This window comes from Bubalus bubalis, chromosome 2, assembly GCF_019923935.1.
Source record: "Bubalus bubalis isolate 160015118507 breed Murrah chromosome 2, NDDB_SH_1, whole genome shotgun sequence".
NCBI lineage: Eukaryota > Metazoa > Chordata > Mammalia > Artiodactyla > Bovidae > Bubalus > Bubalus bubalis.
Window position 1 is genome coordinate 188,033,098 of NC_059158.1, and position 21,762 is coordinate 188,054,859.

Genomic DNA, 21,762 nt, shown 5'->3' on the forward strand with positions numbered 1-21,762 from the left:
ACCCTGCTGCTGGTGGCCAGGATGGTCCCCATGGAGGAGACTTAAGGCTCTGTGGACCATGAGGAGCCCCACCTGGGGACCCTGCTTTGTCAGCCCCGGCTCAGCCAAGGAGGAGGCTGAGGCTGGAGTGGAGGTAACTGAGTCACAGGGTCATGTGTACCCATGAGGACAGGCCTCATAAGACCCAGTGGGAGCCCGCTCTCCCCCATAGCTCCCTGCCAGGAAGGGGGCACAAGGAGTGGGGGTCCAGGGTCCAGGCCTGGAATGCCCACGCAGCCACCTGGGGACCCCCGAGAGCTCACTCGGGGTTGGCGCAGGTGAGCCGCTAAGGAGGCGAGACACCTGGATGCTGAGATGAGCGCGGAGCGCAGCTCTGGGAACCGGCTTTATTTGCCTTGGAAGCCTCCTGTTGGGAGTCACACAACCCCCAGAGGGCACCTGTGCCTGCCCTTGCTGACAGAGGACACCAGGCTCTTCATCTGTGAATCGGATGCTTTCTTGCAGTACCCACCACATGGCTGCTTTCTGCTGTCTCACATCCTGAGCTCCCAGGGTGGGGTTTGTCCTTCAGGACATGTGGCACTTGTCCCACGAGGATGGGACATGGCGACCGTGGTAGGTCAGTGATAGGTCAGCTGCCTGTTTCGCTGAGGAGTTGAGCTGGGCTGGAGGGGAGGGGTGTGCTGTCGTGGGGACACAGGCAGGGTCTTTGTGCTGCTTCCTTCACGGGGTAGCTGAGTGGCTCTGTTTCATCCTGCCAGGCTGGCTCACTTTGGGGCCTGAGGGTTTGTCAGCTTGGAAATCGCTTTCTCCAACTAGAACAGAGACCAGAGAGAGGGAGAGTGAAGAAGAGACTGAAGATGGAGGCTGCAGTATAGTCTGCCTCCTCTGAGGGCTGATTTTGGAGTGAGTTTTAGAGCCAGTGCCTCTCTACTGCATAAATGGGATCACAGAGGCCCAGAGGTAATGGCAGGGCCGGCCAGTGGCTGCAAGATAAGGTAGGCGTAGCTGGACCGAGTGGCCGGCTCATCAAAGTCCCACGAGGCCCCTCCCCATGTGACGGCGGTTACTGGTCCCCCCGCCCCCACCCCCAGCTGCTCAAGCTTGGCTGCTCCCCTTTGTTTCACCCTCGGGGCCACGGTACCTCCACCCAAGACACGAAGCCCACAGCTCTGCCCTGAGATGTCACGAAGAGGGACTGAAGATTCAACAGCTCGAAGAGGTTGTGTGCCTGCAGGAGAGGGGTTAGGAAATGCTGGAGGACCGGCTCCCACCTCAGTTTCTTCCCAGCCTGTGAGTCCTGCGCAGAGATGAAGGCCCTGGCCAGCCTCTGTCCCGGGGTGCTGCCCCCGCTCCCCCTGCCCGCCCCGCTGCTTCCGAGCGGATTCTGAGCTGTTTCTCAGCCTGGAGGGCTGGGCAGTTGGGATGGGCCTGCAATGTCCACTATGACCACCAGGGGTCCCCAGAGTCCACACAAGGGACCAGTGGGCCTCACCACTCAGGATCATCCAGCATCAGCCGTGGACACAGGGGTTGAGCCACCTTTAGGCCCCCAACACGCTCTGTCCCTCCATGGCCCCATGTGCCAGGCTCTGTGCTTGCAGCGGGGAGGGACCAGCAGTCAGAGTGATTAAGTAATTTGCCCAAGATCACACGGGCAGAATGTGGGAGACCTGGAATTGAAACCCACGTGTGCCTTGATGAAAGACAAACTTCTAACCACTATTTCTGTCCGTCCAGAGTCTTCAGCTTCCTAAGCTCTCCCTTTCCCCGAGTCTGTGTCCCAACAACCCTGGGACTGAGGGGTAGAGAGGTGGGGACTGCACGTGCCTTCCACAGCGGGGAGGTAGACGCAGGAGGAGCAGAGCACACTGTGTGTCGAGGACTCGAAGCTGAGTTTCCCTCTCAGGTTCCTCCCCTCCGTCCCAGGACCAGGTCTGCCCACAGCTGGAATTTTGCCCATTACCTGGTGCAGGGACGTCTCCGGGGACAGCTTCAGGGTCACTGGCTCCACGGGGCACCCCTCAGCCAAGATGTCCTGGAGGCACCGCTGGGGATGCGGGAAGGGTTATGGGGGCCTGGGATAGCCCCCTCTCAAACCACAGGCGATCAGCTGGCCACTCTGCGAAAACCCTCCTGACTCCCCATCCCCTCCTGACACCTCACGAGAATACTCACCTGCTGTCCTGGAGCCCAGGAGGGTGGCTCAGCTTGGAGGGCCTGCACCAGCTGTGCCCTTCGCACGGTGCCCACCAGGGTCTGGGACTCTGGACAGGCAGAGAGGGAGATGGAAAGAGCCACGTTATGAAAAGGAACTTCTGTTTCCTGGGCTTCCGTGATGTGCCAAGAACCGTGCTGGGTGTTCTCATGACTCTCAGGAACCTGCAGCAACCTGTGAGCCAGGAACTACCATCACCCATTTTACAGAAGAGGAAACAGGCTCAGGGGCACAGAGAGGTTAGTTGTCTTGCCCAAGGTCACTCAGCTTCTGAGGGCAGCTGGGCAAGGATGCCAGGGGGCCAGGAGGACACTTGCCCACCCTGAAATGCCCCATGTGGTGGGGCCTCAAGCAGGAGCAGGCCTGGGACACCTCCTGAGGACAGCTGTGCCCTGGGGCTGGGCTTTGCCTCTCATTTCCCAGTGAGGGCGTGAGTCCAAAGCCCACCTTGTCTGTCCTCCCTACTTTCCAGCTGAGGCAACTACAGTTCATAGAGTTTAAGGGGTCTATTTACCATTCTGCTGCTCATAATCGCTTCACGCTTCTTGGGTTCGGGATGTGGATGGCACGTATGGCTGTGCAGGTTGCTCAGTGCCCAAGAAACCGGCTCACAAGACAAGCGGGGACCAACGTCCAGCCACACTACGCTTGCCAAGTGTGCACCTTTCCTCATTTACACAAAGGGGATGTACGGGCTGACGGAGGCCCTGAGTGGACACGGCTGTCCCCTCCCTAAGCCCTGCTTATCTTTCCCACTCACACTGTCCTTGTCCAAGAGAGAAACGATGTTCCAGCTAGGCCCTCCCTCAAGATTCGGCTTAGGAGGCTTTTAACAAGGGCCCCCATCCATGTTTCTGTGAAAAGATCTTTCTGATGGTGCCAGGACTGAGGGAGGTAGTTAGTTAGGCTGGGGAACGCTGGGCGGGGAGGCTGAGGGAGGAGCCTCCTGGGAGGAAGGTGTGCTCCCATCATGCTACCCTCCTCCCCAAGCACACCAGGCCTATTCTAGGACTCGCACTGTGCCTTACCAGCCCCCTCTCATCTCTCATTCAAATGTGTCGGGACGTCCCTGGTGGTCCAGTGGTTAAGATTTTGCCTCCAATGCAGGGGGGTGTGGGTTCAATCCCTGGTCAGGGAGTGAAGGTTACACAAGCCTCATGGCCAAAACAAACAAACAAAACCCCGAAAAACAGAAGCAACACTGGGACTTCCCTGGGGGCACAATGTATAAGAATCCACCTTCCAGTGCAGGAGACAGGGGTCAGATCTCTGGTCTGGGAAGATCCCACATGCCGTGGTGCAACTAACCCCGAGTGCCACGGCCACTGAGCCCGAGTGCCTGAGATCAGGAACCACAGCCACTGAGCCCGAGTGCCCGAGACCAGGAGCCACAGCCACTGAGCCAGAGTGCCCGAGACCGGGAACCACAGCCACTGAGCCCGAGTGCCCGAGACCAGGAGCCACAGCCACTGAGCCCGAGTGCCAGGGACCGGGAACCACAGCCACTGAGCCCGAGTGCCCGAGACCGGGAACCACAGCCACTGAGCCCGAGTGCCAGGGACCGGGAACCACAGCCACTGAGCCTGAGTGCCCGAGACCAGGAGCCACAGCCACTGAGCCTGAGTGCCAGGGACTGGGAGCCACAACCACTGAGCCTGAGTGCCAGGGACCGGGAACCACAGCCACTGAGCCTGAGTGCCAGGGACTGGGAACCACAGCCACTGAGCCTGAGTGCCCGAGACCGGGAGCCACAGCCACTGAGCCCGAGTGCCAGGGACTGGGAGCCACAGCCACTGAGCCTGAGTGCCAGGGACCGGGAACCACAGCCACTGAGCCTGAGTGCCAGGGACCGGGAACCACAGCCACTGAGCCTGAGTGCCCAAGACCAGGAGCCACAGCCACTGAGCCCGAGTGCCCGAGACTGGGAGTGCCCGAGACCAGGAACCACAGCCACTGAGCCTGAGTGCCCGAGACCAGGAGCCACAGCCACTGAGCCTGAGTGCCAGGGACCAGGAGCCACAGCCACTGAGCCTGAGTGCCCGAGACCAGGAGCCACAGCCACTGAGCCTGAGTGCCAGGGACCGGGAACCACAGCCACTGAGCCTGAGTGCCAGGGACCGGGAACCACAGCCACTGAGCCCGAGTGCCAGGGACCAGGAACCACAGCCACTGAGCCCGAGTGCCAGGGACCGGGAACCACAGCCACTGAGCCCGAGTGCCAGGGACCGGGAACCACAGCCACTGAGCCTGAGTGCTGCAACTGCTGAAGCCCTTGAGCCCTAGGGCCCTTGCCAAAAATAAATAGATAATTTTTAAAAACCCAGAAGCAATATTGTAACAAATTCAATAAAGACTTTACATGAAAAAAAGAAAAAAAAGAACCTTTAAAAGAAAAGGACTGCAAGGTCAAAAAAAGATCAATAAATAAACATGTCGAGGACCCCAAGATGGGATGGTTATTATCTCCATTTTACCAATGAGGAAGAAGGCTCAGAGAGGTGAAGTGACTTGCCCCAGGTCACACAGTTGCAGAGCCTGGGTCTGGATTCAGGTTCCTGACAGGTCCAAGGCCCTGCTCACCCTTTGCTGAGTCTGACTCTCCCAAGTGCAAGAGGGAGCAGATGGAAGCCCCTTCCCCATCCACACCCTGCTTCCTGTTGGGCACCTGTGCTCGCCACCAGTGGATACTCGGCCATGTCTGTGGAGGTCACGACCTTGACCACCTCCTCCTGTGGTGTGTCTTTGGCCAGCGTGGTGATGGCTCGGTTCATGAAGTGCTCCACAGTCACCCTGTGAGAGCTGCAGGCAGAGGAGTGCTCCCATCAGGCCCTGGAGCAGTGTGTCCTCCAGACCCAGGGCAAGGCGGGGTCCCCGGTGAGTTCCGCTGGTTCTCCAGTGCAGGCCAGGACTAAGGGATTCCTAGGAGGAACAGTTCCTCACATCCCAGGTTGGGGAGGAGCCTGGGGAACGACTCACCTATGGCCTGGCTCTGGATTCCCAGCCCCCCAACCTCTATCTCCCCAAGACCAGCTCCAGTTTCATCAGAAGCCATCCCTGGAGAATTTCATTTGAAGAAAAGCTTTATAGCATAAAGGGGGGAAAAAACTTCAAAGTTTGAAAATGACTGGAGTAACCACCCCCATTTAACAGATGGGGAAACCGAGTCTGGAGAAGGCAGCAGCTTGCTCATCTTTGAGTTGGGCCTTGGACCCAGGAGTCTCAGAGGCTCTTGGTCCTGCTTTGCTGGGGACAGAGGCTGCTCGACCCTGTGTGGTCGAGCGAGGCCCTCAAAGCCTGTTTCCCATTCTAGTATTCCAGCCCCACCTCTAGCTCCCAAGGCCCCAGTGAGGACCGCAGAGCAGGAGCAGGGGGAGGGGTGGGACCTCCCCGAGCTGGTGCTGACTCGCTGTGTGACCTGGATCAAGACACGGCACCTTTCTGAGCCCCAGCATCTGTCCTCCTGTTGTGAAGACAGACTGAGGACCAGGAAGACACTGAGGCTCGGGAGGCCGAGGACTCATGTGAGGTCACACGGGGAGCTGGAGGGCATGCAGACTAGACAGCCGCGTGTGTCAGCCCCTCCCACACTCACCCGGGACCGGGTTCAGCCCACCCGGACTCTGTCGCCTCGGTCCAACCTGAGCGGGCACCGCTCACCTGATTTTTCGGCCCCGGATCCACGGAAGGTATGGCAGCTTCTTGACGATGATCGTGCCGTCGTAGAAGGAGGGCTGGCAGCTCTGGGCGATGGCGTTGGCAGCCAGCACTGCCATCAGCACGGGCAGCGCGTGCACGATCTGACCAGTCATCTCGAAGGCCAGCAGCGCAGTGGAGATGCTGTGGGTCACGGCCCCTGAGAACGCAGCAGCCCCTGCAAGCCGGGGAGGGCGTCACAGCCAGGGAGCGGGGTTCAGGCTAGGAGACAGCTTCGTGCAGAGGGCAAGGCTGCTGTGAGGATGGCTGTGGGCTCAGCTGGGAATTGTCCAGAGGCTACAACTGGCTACTGTGAGAAATGCCTCGGGCCTGGGCTTGGTGACGGAGAGAGCAGTAAGGGAGAGGGGGCATCAGGGCCCAGAGAGAAGCTAGAGAGTAGTGGGGGCTTAGAGGAGGGGTCCAGGGTGGGGTGGGGCTCATGGGAGGCTACTGACCTCCCCATGCCCTGCAGAGCTGCTAGCTGATTCTCCAGGTCCAGCCCAGACCCATGATGTATGCCCACCCAGTAAGAACCTGGTCCACTCACCTGCCAGCGCGTACCCCCCAGGCATGATGGGGTTGGTGACCCCTCCGGCCACGATGCCCTCGGGGAAGGCCACAGAAAGGGCCTCTCCTAGGAAGCGCCCAATGGCAGCTCCTGGCCACAGACTTAGTGTGAGGATGGGGGCTAGGCTGACCTGCTTCCCAGAGCCCTCCCCACCTGGGGACCAGTCTCAGCACCATACTGGGGAGGCAGGTGGACGAGTGGCCACGGCCCTGTCCCAGCACCCTGAGCCTCAGACCCTTGACTCACCGAAGATAAATATGGGCATGAAGTACCCGGCAGGCATGGGGATCGTGGTGGCCAGAATCAGCATCCAGAACTGCGGGGAGAATGGGGCAGGGTTGTGGGGGCGGAGGTTAGAGGCGGCAGAGGAGGGACCAGCTGGGGCGGGGAGTCTCCCTGGAGGAGGAGGAGGCCCAGGCGCACACCGGTCAGCAGCGTCCGGTGTGAGCGGAGGTTTGAGCCAGGGAAGGACCTCCACCCTGGCAGCGTGCCTACTGTGTGCCTGGCACTGCACCAGAGCCTCTCGTTTCTTCCCTCCCAACCTGCTATGATGTAGGCCCGGTGACGACCCCACTTTAAAGACGAGGAAAGCAAGGCTCAGAGAGTTGAAGCAACTTGCCAGGGACCACACAGCAGGCAGAGGTCAGGGGAGGGGGTCTGGGGGAAGGTGCAGGCCCTGTGCTGCATGCATGTCGTGGGGAGGCACCCCGGCCCACCCAGGCTCTGTGCACACCCCTGGGGGCCCACCTTCATAACGAGGAAGAAAGCGAGGGTCCCGAAGATGGTGAACTGTGGGTGGTACCATTCGAACCACAGGTTCTGGGGGTCGGGCTCCACGGGCCAGGGCGGGGACGCGTTCCGGGTCAGCAGCGCCCATGAGTTATGGTCGAGCAGGGAGTCCAGATACTCCCTCATGGACAGCTGGAGGGGAGGGGGGTCAGAGTTCCGCCCAAGGGCCGGGCAGCAGTGTCCCCACCCCTCACGGCCTCAGACCCCCCTCTGTCACTTCCTGCCGGGGAGACTCCTTGGGAACCGCTCTGTCGCTGCAGGAGCGGCTATGTGCTCAGTCGCGCAGTCGTGTCCGACTCTTTACCACCCCGTGGACTGCAGCCTGCCAGGCTCCTCTGTCCATGGGATACTCCAGGCATGAATACTGGAGTGGGTTGCCACGCCCTCCTCCAGGGGGTCTTCCTGACCCAGGGATCGAACCCAGGTGTCCCATACTGCAGGTGGATTCTTTGCCATCTGAGCCCCCAGGGAACTGCCATGGCCTCCCATGAAAAGCGCCACACAGCCCTCCTCTTCTGGGTGTTGAGGGGACTCAGGGAGATGGTGGACACAAAGCGGACAATGATGGGTGGCTCCCCCCGGCTCCCCCAGCTCAGGCCCTTACCCGAGACGCCATGAAGCGGCCCGCGCCAGGGGGGTAGGTGACGGAGGCAAGGACCAAAGCCGCCAGTGCTGAATACAGAGGCTTGCTGTGGGGGGTAGGTGGGGCGTCAGCGCTGGGCCAGCCATCGACTCCCCTCACCCCACCCCACGGGCAGGCCCGTCAGTCTGGGGGCGACGCTAAGGCAGGGATGGGGGGAGGGGGCAGGAGCAGGGCTCTGATTCGGGGGGCCGCCTCACACCACTGGGTGACCAGAGGCGGGAATATAGGAGAGTTCAGGACAGTGGCCACCGTCTGCCAGGCGGGAGTGACCGGAGTGGGACCGGCCTGGCGAAGGAGGGCTGAGTCTGAAACAGCAACGACAGGGCTCAGACTAGGTTGGGGGAACAGGGCTCAGTGAGGTCTTGGGCTTCGTAGGCAGTGGGGTGGCCGTTAGCAAGGGAGTGCTGGAATGTTGACGCTGGTGGCCGAGTAAGGGGGAGGCAGACCCTGTGGGGGCCTGCAGAGGGTGGTGGTGACCAGGGACAGAGGGTCTGGGGCATCACCCTGACGGGTCCCGGACCCCACCCAGGGCACACCTGGTGGCCATCAGTTTGGAGAGGACTGGATTTGTTTTGACAAAGCCGAGAAACTTTCGCTGGCAGAAGAGGTAAGCGCAGCTCGCCACTCCGCAGATGGCCCTGCAGGGGCGGGTGTGAGTCCAGAGCCCCTCCTGGACCCAGGGCAGCTGTGCAGGCTGGTGGCGCCCCCACTCACCCCAGCGCCACGAAAAAGAAGATCTCTGGCAGGTCGAAGGGGACTTCCACCCGGAAACTGGTCTTGTAGAGGGAGGTGATGGTCTCTGGGGAGATGGGGAGTGGGGTCAGGGCCCGGCCCAGCCGAAGGCTCAGAATCAGCGGGCAGGAGAGGAGGCCAGCAGGTGTGCCCCAGACGCCTTCTTCCGGCCGGCCTCCCTGACTGGCTTCACCCGCTTCTACCCTGGGGGCTCCCATCCTTCAGGCCCAACACAGGTCAGTTCCTTCCAAGCGCCTAGGAGGGGGCAGTGGACGGGAGGAAGCGGAGAGGGAGGGGAAGAGATGGGAGGGGGGAGGGGCGGGGGTCAGGGGGCAGGGGGCAGGGGGCAGGGCCAGGGGGTTAGGTTAGGAGGCGCTCACCCTGCTCGCTGTTGAAGACCGCCAGGAGGCGGAACATGAAGGCCCCGCAGGTGGCGGCGAAGAAGCCCCTCCAGTAATCCCAGACAGAGAAGTGAGAGGACACGACCTCGATGCAGAACAGGACGCCTGGGGGCGACGCGGGGCTGAGAGCCCGCCGTGCTGGGCCTCCCGCCGCCGCCGGGTTAGGGCCACCCGCTCCCGATTCTGAGCTGAAGCCAAGGGCGGGCACGCGGGGCGGGACCCGGCGCCCCCATCCTGACCCCTGCGGTGGGGAGGGTGCCCGCCCTCATTTCACAGACGAGGAGTGAGGCTGAGAGCCGGGCTCAGCCGCTCCGGGACGCGCAGGGGGCCCGAGTTTAAAGCCCAAGTCTGTCCAGGGGACCGCCGCGCGTCTCGGCGCCCACCCGCGGGACGGTCAGCGCTCCCGGGAAGACGGCGGGAAGGACCGCGACCGCCCCATCTGCCCCCCAGGTCCCTGCGCCGGGCGGAGTGGCCGGGCTGCGCCAGGGGCCGTGGGGGCCGGGCGTGGGAGCCCGGGAGCTGTGGGGGCCCCAGGGGTGTGGGGGGTCCCCGGGGGTGTGGGGGCGCCCGGGGGGTGTGGGGGGTCCCCGGGGGGCCCGGAAGCTGTGGGGGCGCCCGGGGGGTGTGGGGGCGTCCCCGGGGGTGTGGGGGCGCCCGGGGGGTGTGGGGGAGCCCGGGGGGCGGGTGTGGGACCCGGGGCCGGGCGGGGCCTCACCGCTGAAGGGCGCTGCGAACACCGTGGCCACGCCCACCGCCGCCGCGGCCACCAGCATTTCATTCCGTTTGCTCTTGTTCTGGAGGGATCCAGAGTCCCGGGCTGAGAGCCAGCCCGCGCCCACCCCTCCCTCTCATTCCTCCAGCGGAGGGGGTCCCCACGAGCCCCTTACCTCGGACTCCCCAGTGGCCTTGGCGCGCACGCGGCCCAGGTAGGCAGCGATCATCACAGACAGGTGCACGAAGGGGCCCTGCCAGGGAGGTGTGGGCACAGCGCGCGGGGTCGGGCCTTGACGGGAGCCCCCGCCCTGCTCCTCCCCTTCTACTCCCTCGGTCCCAGGGCCCCTGCTCATCCAGGGACGGCGTGCCCCCCGCCCCTCCACCCCACCTCCCAGGTTCCAGAGTCACACTCTGGGGACCTGACCTGCCTCCACCCTCAGGTGGGCACTGGCCTCAGTGGGTGATGCAGAAAACGCAGCAGGGGCTGGAGGGCAGCGGGGGGGAGGGGGGGAAGTAGTGGTGCGCTCACGCCCGTCCGTACCACTTTGCCCAGGAAGATGGTGCTGCCGCTGGCCAGGGTACAGGTGAGGCCCACCACCTTGGCCCCGAAGTTCTTGATGTCCAGGTAGTCCTCCAGGACCACGCCTGACAGGATGGTCTTCAGCTCCGGAACCCCAGAACCTTGGTGGGGTGGGTGGATGGGGGCAGGGGAGGACCACCTTTAGATTAGTCCTCACCCCTAACCCTGCACAGAGCTCCACACTCGGGTCTTGTCGGGTCCCCTACACCCCGTCAGTGAGGAGCTGTGAATGCATTCTGCGGATCAGGGCTTCCCTGGTGGCTCAGACAGTAAAGAATCCACCTGCAACCAGGAGACCTGGGTTCAATCCCTGGGTCGGGAAGATCCCCTGGAGAAGAGACAGGCTACCCACTCCAGTATTCTTGCCTGGAAAATTCCATGGACAGAGGAGCCTGGCGGGCTACAGTCCATGGGGTCACAAACAGTCAAACGTGACTGAGTGACTAACACTTTTCACTTTCTGCGGATGAGAAAGCTGAGGGTCAGAGAGGGGATGCGAACATCCACCTTCCTCCAGCTGGGCCTGCTAGATGCTACTGCAGGATGGGGGGAACCAGGAGGGGCTCTCAGACCTCGCCCCCGGGACGCACCCCTGCACCCCCCTCTGCTGGCCGGGACCGGAGGCAGAGCTGCTAGGCCTGGCAGAGACGTGCGCCTCCATGAGCCCCTCAAAGCAGAGTCAGCAGTGACCCGAGGCAGGCTCTGTCCTTTTCCCTGCGTGACTTCGGGCAAGTGCCACGACTCTTCCAAGCCTGGCTTCTCTGCTGATAAGTGAGGTTACTGCTTCCTGCCATCCCCCAGCAGGAGCCCAGCAGAACAGGAGTCTTTGGCCAGCAGTCACTGCCGGGCAAGGCACACAGGCGGATGGCGTGGTGACTGGGCTTACCTCCCGAGAAGGGCGTGATGCTCTGAGAGAAGCCTGAGGAGAAGGAGACCAGGGCCACGGGGTACACGGTCCAGGAGAGATACCGGAGGAGGTGGCTGTCCCCGATCTCCCGGTACAGCCACTTGTGTGCTGGGGACAGCGGGGCATCAGGGAGCCGTCCACAGGCTGCACAGCCCTCAGACGCCCGCTTGCTGGCCGGAAAGTACACGCCCAGAGGCCGCCCAAAGAGAGGTGACCAGGGCCGCCCTGTGAGCAGCAGACCCCCAGGAGGAGGAGGAGCAGGACCCTGGATCCCTATCTCAGCGTTGCCACTCCTTAGCTGAGTGACATTTTGCAAGCTGTTCAACATCGCTGAGCCTCTGTTTTTCCCATCTGTCAAATGGGCTCTGATGGTAACTCCCTTACAGGGTGATTGTAAGAAAGCCAGACGTGGTCTGGTGCCCGGCAGGTCCTTGTAATGCCACCAGAGTAACTTCCTGTCCCTCACTCCCCTTGCAGGGGGACCTCAGGTGGAGGGAGCCTGCGGAAGCATGGGGAGGGATTGTCCTGTGCCTGTGGTCTAGACGAGGGCCCTACCCAGGGTTACTGGGCTGAGACCAGGACAGGGGGAGCAGGGGCAGTAGGCAGGGATGGGCATAAAGCCCAGAGAAAGGACGGTTTGGTCTCTCGTCACTGTGCAGACATGGAGTCTGAGGCCCAGGGAGGTGCCCAGGGTCACCCAGCATGCCAGGACCAGACCCAGCGCCCTCCCTGCCCCCTGCACCTGGCGGCCCCCTCCATCCCTGGCATCCCGAGAGCGTGCTCAGAGGCCTGGCTCCTGAGCGGGCGGGCGTGTCGGGGGTGGGGGGGTTACCTCGGACCACACGCCCAACGGTGAAGCTCATGGTGAAGCTGATCAAGGCCATGAGCACCCCGAGGACCATCAGGAAGTACCAGTCCTCACCCACGCAGAACAGCTTCCGCTTCAGCCAGTCCAGGCCACCTGGGGCAGGGGCAGCGGGTCAGAGCCCAGTGCCAAGGAAGGCAGGGAGGGAAGGTGCTGTGTAGGGCTGGGGTCAGGTGGGCCAGTCCCGGGAGGCTGGGAGGGGGCTCTGCCTTACTTGAGGGACGGCAGGATTTGTGGCAAGTGGAGGCGGTGGCACAGTGGGTGCCAGGCCCCACCAGGAGGGTGCCTCTGATCATCTGCCCCCCGCACCCCTGCCCCTTCCTGAGGCTCTGATGGAGGAAGAGAGGGGCAGGGCGTGGGGGCCCCGGAGTGGTGCTCTCTCCAGCATCTCTGCAGGGTCCACAGCAGAGAGAACGTCGGTGTCTAAAGAGACTGCTCTGTTGTCCCAAGAGCTCCCCAAAAGCAGAGAGCCAGCCGCGAGCACGTCTGACCCACAGACAGGCGGACAGACCCCCTCCCTCCATCCTGTCACCCAGGAAACGCTGGACCTGGGGAAGGAGGGGCTGCTCCCAGGCTCCAAGGAGAGTGGGGAGGCGGGCTGGGCAGGGTGCTGTCACGAGGGGACTCCCACCTCGCGATGGGGTCAGGGGTATGGAGCCCAGCTCTCACCTCGGATGCCTCGGCGGACGCGGGGACATGGGCCCCAGAGCTCCTGGAGTGTCACAGGGTTCCCCGAGGAGCCCTCACGAAGCCCCACCAGCTCCTCCATCGGGCCCCTGAGGGAGTAGACGGGCCCTGGTGGGCGGCTCCAAGGCCCTTCCCCTCCCCGCCACTGGGCCCTTCCCATCTCTGCTTCCCCCATAGGAAGGAAAGGAGGCGTTTTCAGGAGCAGACACAGCTCTGATGTGCCTTCCTTCCTGAGGAGGTACCCCGAGGCTGCACGCATGCGTGTTAACATTCGGGGTGGGGCTGGGGGTTTAGAGTGGCCCCTTCCATGTCTAGCAGCTGGTTGACCAAGGCCGGGCCCCCAGCTCTCTGGGAGCCGTTACTCCACCTTCCCAGGACGCTCGACTGTTAACACTGCTCGGGGCAGCCTCCTCGCCCAGGGGAGTCACCGTCTCACTGTGGGGTCCATCAGTGAGCCCCCTGAGTCCCCTAAGTCCCCATCCCTGAGCCCCCCTGCCCCTGCAGCTGAGGCTTGAGTCAAGAAAACCCCAGGTCCAGAGGGAGAACCCCTGAGGGTCAAAAGGCGGTGCTGGCTCCCTGTCCCCAGCCTCCCATTCCCACCCTGCGCTAGCCCGGGCAGGTTTCGTCCGAGTCCATCCTGGCGCTGTACCCTGCGGACTCTCACCTCGGTCAGTCTGCTCTGCTGTGGCCCCAGCCAGCACGCTTCTGACAGAGACTCCTTTGCTTGCAACTCAGGTGCACCTGTATAGGTGTGCATTCCACCAATCAACACCTGGCCCCCGTCCTCCCTGCCCCTCCCCGCCGGGGTTTACCCTGGCCTTTAAGAATGTCCTTGACAAACCGACTGGAACTGCCCCGGCCAGCCGAGCAGTACAGGCCAGAGCCGCCAGGAGGGGCCAGGGTGGGGGCTCCCCAACCTGCCAGAGCCATGCAGAGGCAGGGGCACCCACCTGAGCTGCGGGCTGGTCAGAGGGCCTGCGAGGGGGATGCTCATGATGCAACAGGACAGGTAGGGGTCATCTGCAGGGGCTGAAGGTCAGGGCTGCACACTCTCAGAGTTGGGCATGGGAGGGATTTGGAAGATCAGAGGAGAGAGAGTGGAAGGGTCCACCCAAATGGTGATGCTGTCCCTGACTGACAGGGCTGCTGGGAGGAGGAGCTTGATGCAGCCGCTCCCACGCTCTGTTGGGGCAGGTTAAAGTCTGTGGCCTTTACCCGGAAGCCTCAAGCACAGCCACTGCCCTTGGGGTGCTATGGTGGGAGAGGCAGTTTCGCAGACTGGGGGGTCTGGACATGAAGATCTAGTCCAAGTTCCTCCCCCCGCCCCAACTCCCTGTTCCTGCTCCAGCCTGTCGGCCCCCTGCCCCCAGCTCTGAGTGAGGCAGGTCATCAAGGCAGGATCTTGGAGAGGTGTCCAGGCTTGGGAGCCAGGCAAACCAGGGTGGAACTTTGGGCTTTGTCCCTCGGCCTCTGTGACCCTGGGCAAGCACCCTCGCCTCTCTGAGGCTCCGTTTCTTTAAAATGGGCTGACATCTCTCACCTGCTTGGGTTTCCCTGAGCACTCACTGACTTGGAGGAGGGTTGAGCACAGTGCCTGGACACAGCAAAGATGCAGTAACAATAAATGGAGCATCGGAGAGGGACACTCACTCATCTAAGATCACAAAGCAGACGCTGAACCCAGACTCAGATGCTATGGCTCTTCCTCTGCCCAGAGTCCTGCAGTTTCTGTGGCTTAGGCATTCAGGACGAGGGTTTAGGCATAGAGAGCAGAGGATCTCTGCCCGATACCACTTTTTGAAGACTTGGGCCAGAGATCTGGGACAACTCCCGCCCTCTTCCAGACAGCGCCCCCTTTCTGAAAATCATAATGGACCTTCAGTGACTTAAACTCCTGAGACCCTGAGCCACCCTCTGCCCCTAGACGTCAGGCCAAGTCAATCCGAGCTAGGAGCGCATGCGTGCTGTGAGGGGTGGGGTGGGGGCTCACTGCTCTGCACGGACCGGGGCCCACCATTGCTCGGCTGCTCCAACCCGTGTATAGTGACAGTGTTACCGGCCGCCCTGTTGACACCCCAAACCCGGGTCTCTGGTCTCAGGCAGCCTCGGCTGGCCAGCCAGCAGCAGATGGCCACACCTCATCCCCTAGCCCTGCGAGCATCGGGAACCTGGGGTGAGGGTGGCGGGCGGACACTGTGCCCGCGGCGAGTCCCCCCAGAGCCAGTCCCTGCATTGCAGCCCCCCGCGTCTCCTGCTTCTGCGTCAGGCCATGGGGGCGGAGGGCAGGCTTGATGCCAGGATAGCTCTCTCACCCCTAACTGGTCCCTCACCACTCGGGGCCTCGGTTTCCTCTTCTGTCCAGTGAGGGCTTCCCTGGGGGCTCAGACTATAAAGAATCCACCTGCAACGCAGGAAGCCCAGGTTCCATGCCTGGGTCGGGAAGATCCCCTGAGGAAATGGCAATCCACACACCAGTATTCTTGCCTGGAGAATCCCAGGGACAGAGGAGCCATGGAGCTACAATCCATGGGCTCACAAAGAGTGGGACACGACTGAGCGACTGACACTTCACTTCTTTCAATGAGGGGAGCGCGAGAGCCATGGGGCAAGGCTCTGTCTCTGCCTTGCTCATCACCGTCACAGGTACCCCAGAACCCAGACAATGCCTGGCACAGAGCAGCTGTTCAGCAGTTACCTGCTGAGCCGTGAGTTGTTTCCAAACATTGGCCTGTGGGCTGGTTGAGCAGGAAGCTGACTGGAGCAGATTCCCATCAGAATCTCTGGGCATGTGGGAAGAGTCTGTGTTTGTTAAAAGTTCCTCCAGGAGGCTGAGGTGCCCTGGCAGGTCTGGGATTGAAGATCTGGTCATCTCTGAAGCCCCTTCTGTCCCTAGGGTCTGAAGGGAGAGACAGGCGCAGAGACAGAGGAATGCCCTTAATGACCTTTCAGGGTCCCTCCTGGCCTCTGAAGCCAGTAGATCCAGTGCCTGTGTGGGTGACGCCTCGGGGACGGGGGAGGGGGAGGCACGGGGGGCGGGGGTGGGTAATGAGAGCTGACGTCCAGGAGCAGTGACTCAGGCCTCCACACCATGACTGTGTGTCTGCATTTAGCCACGGGCTCCTGTTTCCTGGCGGGCGGGCGGCAGGCCTCTGGGCCCCCCAGCCCCACCCCCACCGTCCCTCTGTCTCACCTCAGTGCTGGGGACTTCCTGGCAGCCCTGCTGGAAGCCCCTCTTTGGGGTGGGGTGACCCAGCCAGGCAGGAATCTCCACTGGAGAGACAGACCCCTCTGTTCCAGCCGCCACCCTGACCCCACTGCATGGACCACCAGCCCCAGTCATCACCCTGTAGCTGGACCCCCACCACACACACACCAAGGAGGAGGGTGTGCAGGAGCCAGACAAGAGAGGAGCCCCTGTTCTGATGGGGCAGACAGGCGAAAACCTGCCCCAGGGAGCTGCCAGTCTGAGAGGGGATGGGACACTGGAAGCCCGAGTCACACCCAGTGCCGGAGTGGGCAAGGCCAGCTGGTACAGCAGACACCTGGGCAGGACCTCCTGTGTGGGCTGCAGCTGTCAGAGAGGCCCCACGGGCAGGAGGAACCAGGGCTGGCCTGGGCAGGAGGGGAGCCAGCCTGGGGCCCAGGCTCCCAGGTCAGCCTTCCCTGGCTTCACCCCCTGATGCTGCGTGACGTCAAGCCGGGCTCCGCGGACCTGTCGGTGGGCAGGGGCCTCTCGGGGGGTTCTGGGCCAGCCTGTCTCCTTACACAGATGTTCAGGGTGCCCTGGCTTCCTGAGGGGTTTGGGTCAGATACCTCGTTTCAGATCCTGGCCCCGCCACTTCCCAGGTGCAAGCCCCAGTCTCTCTGTGAGGCTCCGTTTCTCCATCTATATAATGGGAACACCCTCTCCTTGCAGGGATCGAATGAGGCCACGCTGGAAAGCTCCCAGCCAGGAGCCCTGGCCCAGCAGGCCCCTCAGAACTCAGAGCTAGAACGACCGTCTCACCGAGCCTCCTTTACTCTGAATAAAACCTCGCCTGCTGCCTCCCCGGCCTCTCCTCTGAGCTGGAGGTCAGGCAAACACCTCCTGGGAACAGAACCTTCTATATCGTTAAGGACCATTCCTGAATCATCTGCTCTCCTCCCCTGAGTCCAGACCCAACCCACCCTGCCTCAGCTTTCTCCTCTGGGTCTTGAAATATTCCAGAGTCGGGGTGGTGGAAGGGGCAGGGGGCAGGGAGATAAGCCTGACATCTGGGTTCCCTGGGGGGCTGGGAGGGGAACAGCTGCACGTTCTATATCCTCCTCCAGGGCCGTCTCAGGCCTCCCAAGAGATGGCCGTGAACGTTATCTGTTCTGGCTGGGGAAGCCCTTGCCTCACACAGGGATCCCGTGGATGGGGGTCCCCCATGCACCCCTGACCTTGCATCTCCTGACCTCCCCAGATCCAGGGCCTTGGGCTTCTGCCCTGATCCCTGGCACCAACGACTGAGAAAGAAAACCCTCTGCAAGAGGTCTGCAGTCTGATGGGGGAGGCACAGTTCTTCGACTGCTGGGGGAAGACAGGCCCAGAGACAGGAACGCACAGGGTCCTGAGGTGGGCCGGGGTCTGAGTGGTGGGGGGGACAGCACAGGACCCCACGCCGTTGCCACGGCGGCTCCGGGGCTGGAGTTATCAGCCTGGAATGCTGGGCAGTGAGCTCAGCCTCGCGGCCTCCCGCGCTGGACTGTCAGCAGGGCGGTCTCACTGGAGAAGCTCCCCAGCCCCTCTGGGCCACGGAGAGGACTAAATTTAGCCGGTAGACAAGGGGCTGGCCCTGTGCCCAGGGCGGCCGGGCCTTATAAAGCGGCGGTGGCCGGTCCCCGGCAGCTCCCCGAGCCCGCTGCCCCCGCGCTGCCTGTCTGCCCAGCCCGCCGGCCGGGGCCCGCTGCCGCCCCGTGGATGAGCCACAGGACGTCCTCCACCTTCAGAGCGGAGCGGAGCTTCCATTCCTCCTCCTCCTCCTCGGCCTCCCACAGCCTCCCGGCCCAGGACCCACCCATGGAGAAGGCCTTGAGCATGTTCTCCGAGGATTTTGGTGGCTTCATGCGGCCCCACTCGGAGCCCCTGGCCTTTCCAGGCAAGCGCTCGGGCCCTGTGGGGAGGGGGGCCGCGCAGGGCGGGACCACCCGCTGCCACTGCGCCTCCAGCGACAGGTGCTACCGCTGCAGCCCCGTGCAGCCGCCGGGGCAGATGTGGCCGAACAGACAGACGTGGCCAGGACGTGCAGGCCTTCAGGAGACAGTGCTGGCCTGGGGTCAGCTCTGGTGCCGGGTTCCGCGGGGCCTGGGGCCAGATCCTCTCTGGAGTCCTGAGAGCTGCGGGGCTCCGGGGAGGCACGCGGACCCCCTGCAGGCCTGGGGTGGGTCCCTGCAGATTGTCCTACATGCACACCCCTCCCCCACAGCCTCTGCTGGGCAAGGCCCCGCCCCCTCGGTGCAGAAGGTGGGCTGCAAGAGGTGAGGGGGGCGGGCTGGTTAGAAGTGGTGGTTGAGGGGGCAGTCAGGCCTTGGGGTCTGCCCCTTCACTCCACACCCGAGAGGGAGCCAGAAACCTGGCCCTGGGGACAAGCCTGCCCTGTGCTCTGCCCACCCAGCACTCCCCACGGCCCGTGCTGGGGGGCCGGGCAACATCAAGACCCTGGGAGATGCCTACGAGTTTGCTGTGGACGTGAGCGACTTCTCACCTGAGGACATCATCGTCACCACCTCCAACAACCACATCGAGGTGCGGGCTGAGAAGGTGAGCCCGTCCCCCTGCCCCAGTCCTGGGCTTCACACCTGTACCCTCTGCACAGGGGCCCTCTCCCAGGTCCCATCCTGGGACCCTGCACCCTGACCGCAGCCCTCAACCCCCAGGACAAACAGGAGGCCTTGCGCCTGCAGCTGGTGGGCCACAGGACCCCTGTCACTAACCCAGGCTCCCAGGTGCTTTCTTCAGGAGCCAAGGGAGCCACAGGGAGGGGTGAGGGGCAGAGGGGTGCAGGAGGGGGCCCCTGGGAGGTGAGAGAAAGGGAGCTGAGAGGAGGAGGACGGCCCTCCCTCTAGGCCTGTGGGTGGTGGGCACCCCATGCCCGGAGGCAGCCGGGAGAGGAGCTCTTGCCCCTGATGCCCCTCAAGGCCTCGTTTCTCCCAGACCCAGGGGCCCGGCTAGCGTCTCATCTCGGGACCCCTGAACTGGGCTCAAGGCTGGGCAGAGCCCTGCAGGTCAGGGCCTCACACCCTCCAAACCCCATGCTGCCTCCACCCACAGGTCCTCAGGGTCAGGAGGCTTGCACCCTGGAGGAGGGGTGGCTGTGGCTGAATGGGGAGGTGCCCCTTAGAGGAGAGGGGCTGCCCAGGGCCGCCTCTGATTCCCACGGCCCGGCTTCCTCCTTTGAGCCCGGAGGGCCCCCATCAGGGAGCCAGGCCCTGCGGATGCCAGGACCAGCGGGCAGCACGTGCCCACCCTGCCCCCGCCAGTGACTCAGCGGCCCCGGCTCTGCTGGACACTGTTCTGGCAGTGTCAGGGAGCGTGCTGCCAGGGGCTGATGGGCACCCACGAGCGGGAATTCCAGCGCAGGGACCCGGAAACGCCCCCTCCTCCTCTGAGCTCCTCCACCAAGCCCCGCCCTCCCCCGGCCCGCTGGGGTCCTTTGAGCTCTTCTGCACGCGTCCACGCTCGGCGCTCAGCCCGTGGGCACCACTGCCCCAGGGCAGCTCCGACGCCAGGCTCTCACGCCTGAGAGCAGGAGCCCAGGGCGCGTGGGGCCCAGCTGGGGTGGGAGCAGGGAGCAGGGGCTGGGGCTTGACATGAGCAGGCGGGGCGGGGTACAGCCAGCCCTGACCCTTCGCCCCTTCCCCAGCTGGCAGCCGATGGCACCGTCATGAACACCTTCGCTCACAAGTGCCAGCTGCCTGAGGACGTGGACCCCACGTCGGTGACCTCGGCCCTGCGGGAGGACGGCAGCCTCACCATCCGGGCCCGGCGCCAGCCCCCCACGGAGCACGTGCAGCAGACCTTCCGGACGGAGATCAAGATCTGAGGCCGCCCCTGCCCCACCCCCAACTACCCCGTGTCCTGTTCTCCCCGCTGGCCAGCCAGAGTGGCTCTCCTGATCCCCTCGTGACAGCGCTGGGGACATCTCAGCCCAGGTTCTGGGCCCTGACACCCCACCCCACCCCAGACCCCAGGTGGGTCACCCCCACCCCCAAATGAGGGCTTCTGATCTACCCAGGGCAGGTCGGGGACCCCCCGCCTCACTCGTGACCCCCAGATTGCAGATGCGGCCTTAATCCAGAAGAAAAGGTTTGCGATGGGAACAGGAGATCCAGAGAACCCGGTTTGGAGAAGGGGCTTAGGACAGGCAATCTGGGCAAATAATCTGCAGGACAGACAGACAGACATATTCTTTCATCTTTGGAGTCTCTGCAGGGCAGGGGAACTGGGCGCCCGGGACCCCCTTGGCCAAGGGGAGCAGGAGGGCGGAGGGAGATTGCTGGCAGAGGTGCCCACAAAACCGAACTGCCCAGGCACAGAGAGGCCAGGAGACAGCCCTGATGGTCCGCTTCCCCGCGGCCGCTCTCCAAGCCCCGAGCCGGCTGCCAGGCTGCCCGCCCACAAGGTGCCCCATCCAGCCCGCTGCCCCCCGGGCAGGGCCATGTTGTGTCTGTATATAGACGGGGTTTTTCCAATACAGCTGGTTCGTGATGAACTGTGTGAACCGTCTGTTACCTGCTCATGCCTCCAGGGAAGGCTGGGCCGAGGGGCGGGGCTGACCCTTCCTCCTCCCACCCGGAGACCTGGGCTCCCAGGACTGTCTCTGCTGCATACAAGTCACCCCACAAGAGGAAGTATGGATGGGGCTTGAGTCCTCAAGGTAGGATCCCAACTTCCCACCAACCTTCCCTTGTGGCCGTCGGCCTCCCCCATCCTCCCTATCTATGATCTGTGAAGCGATAGGCGTGGCATGTGTGTATAGCACACACACACACACAGGTGCACACACACACATGCCCGGTTACCCTTGTCCTTCAAATACAAAGCGTTACACCATTGATTGCAGCCAAATTCAGAACATTCTATTTTTATTTCTCAATTTTTGGTCACACCCTGCAGCCTGTGGGGCCTTAGTTCCCTAAGCAGAGATTGAACCCGCACCCGCAGCGTGGGGAGGTGGAGCCTTAACCACTGCCACCAAGAAAGTCTCAGAGCACTCTAAAAGCAGGTTTACAATCTCCACTTGTATCAGTGGGGACAGAGTCTGAGCAGCTGAGCGGCCAGCTTGCCCACTGAAGGCTGGGTTTGAACCCAGGATGTCAGAAGCTGCTCTCCAACCAGCCGTGCCCCTCCGTGCAGAGGGGAAGAGCTCCCTGTTCTGCCTTTCAGCCCTGCACCCACCCCACAGCTTCCTGTTAGAGAGAGAATGCCCCACCCCGGTCCCTCCTCATCTCCAGGCCAGGACAAGGACCTCCTGCCAGCCTCCATTCTGGGGACCTCCAGCTGCCCCCCACGGCCTGGTGCAGTCTCCCACATTCAGAGGCAGGGCTGGGGGGGTGCAGTAGGGGGCCCCAGTTCTGTGAGGTCGCCTCAGGGGACGACGGGGGTGGTGGGGTCCTTGTGTTGTATCCTGCACACACAATAAACAGCAGAATCACCGGCTTCTGGAGGTCACCCGCCTGAGGTTTTCAAGCTTGGGGTAGGGCAGGAATGGAAAGCTGGGTAAACGGCGTCTTTCTTGAGATTGGGGAGTGGGGTGGTAGCTCAAGTAAAGGTCAAGACCACTCAGAAAGGTGGGTTCCTTTGGCCTCCTGCCTTGGCTCCCAGGCCCACGTGGGGAGTCTTCTGGGAATGGTTTCCCTGAAACCCTTGTGTCGCCTTCTCTTCCAACTGCCAGCCCCTGCTCCTACCTGCCAGGCGCTGTCCCAGGCATGGGGACGCCTACAG

General features: G+C 62.9%; 2 protein-coding genes across 5 annotated transcripts; one reads left to right on the forward strand and one right to left on the reverse strand.

The window, feature by feature from the left end:
• Positions 1–353: 353 nt before the first annotated feature.
• LOC102413079 (chloride channel protein ClC-Ka) lies at positions 354–13,541 on the reverse strand. 4 transcript variants are annotated; one of them, XM_006066593.3, is made up of 20 exons: positions 13,462–13,541; positions 12,780–12,886; positions 12,078–12,206; positions 11,225–11,353; positions 10,300–10,439; positions 9,932–10,009; positions 9,760–9,838; positions 9,024–9,149; positions 8,626–8,710; positions 8,448–8,549; positions 7,873–7,957; positions 7,227–7,400; positions 6,726–6,795; positions 6,459–6,569; positions 5,876–6,089; positions 4,884–5,017; positions 2,179–2,267; positions 1,967–2,050; positions 1,145–1,231; positions 354–815 (listed from the first exon to the last, which is right to left on the reverse strand). In XM_006066593.3, the coding sequence occupies exons 2-20, from the start codon at positions 12,877–12,879 to the stop codon at positions 768–770; spliced, it is 2,064 nt and encodes a 687-aa protein (XP_006066655.2). In that variant the 5' UTR covers positions 12,880–12,886; positions 13,462–13,541; the 3' UTR covers positions 354–767. The 4 variants fall into 4 exon arrangements, with proteins under 4 accessions (XP_006066655.2, XP_044794184.1, XP_006066656.2 ...); XM_044938249.1 differs by lacking the exon at positions 8,448–8,549; XM_006066594.3 differs by lacking the exon at positions 6,459–6,569.
• Positions 13,542–17,639: 4,098 nt separating this feature from the next.
• On the forward strand, positions 17,640–20,530 carry HSPB7 (heat shock protein family B (small) member 7). Its single transcript, XM_006066595.3, has 3 exons — positions 17,640–17,917; positions 18,434–18,579; positions 19,682–20,530. Exons 1-3 carry the CDS (start codon positions 17,740–17,742, stop codon positions 19,859–19,861), a joined length of 504 nt encoding a protein of 167 aa, XP_006066657.1. The 5' UTR covers positions 17,640–17,739; the 3' UTR covers positions 19,862–20,530.
• The last annotated feature ends 1,232 nt before the right edge of the window (positions 20,531–21,762 follow it).

What these genes read in the sequence shown, in the direction of transcription:
- LOC102413079 (XM_006066593.3), bottom strand. Translation starts at nt 12,879, where the DNA reads ATGGAGGAGCTGGTGGGGCTTCGTGAGGGCTCCTCGGGGAACCCTGTG. An exon ending in TGGGGGGTACGCGCTGGCAG is followed by an intron (nt 6,090 to 6,458) that starts GTGAGTGGACCA and finishes CCCGGCTTGCAG; the next exon opens with GGGCTGCTGCGTTCTCAGGG. An exon ending in CCTGGGCTCCAGGACAGCAG is followed by an intron (nt 2,051 to 2,178) that starts GTGAGTATTCTC and finishes CCGCATCCCCAG; the next exon opens with CGGTGCCTCCAGGACATCTT.
- HSPB7 (XM_006066595.3), top strand. Translation starts at nt 17,740, where the DNA reads ATGAGCCACAGGACGTCCTCCACCTTCAGAGCGGAGCGGAGCTTCCAT. An exon ending in GGAGCCCCTGGCCTTTCCAG is followed by an intron (nt 17,918 to 18,433) that starts GCAAGCGCTCGG and finishes CTGCCCACCCAG; the next exon opens with CACTCCCCACGGCCCGTGCT. An exon ending in TCGAGGTGCGGGCTGAGAAG is followed by an intron (nt 18,580 to 19,681) that starts GTGAGCCCGTCC and finishes CCCCTTCCCCAG; the next exon opens with CTGGCAGCCGATGGCACCGT.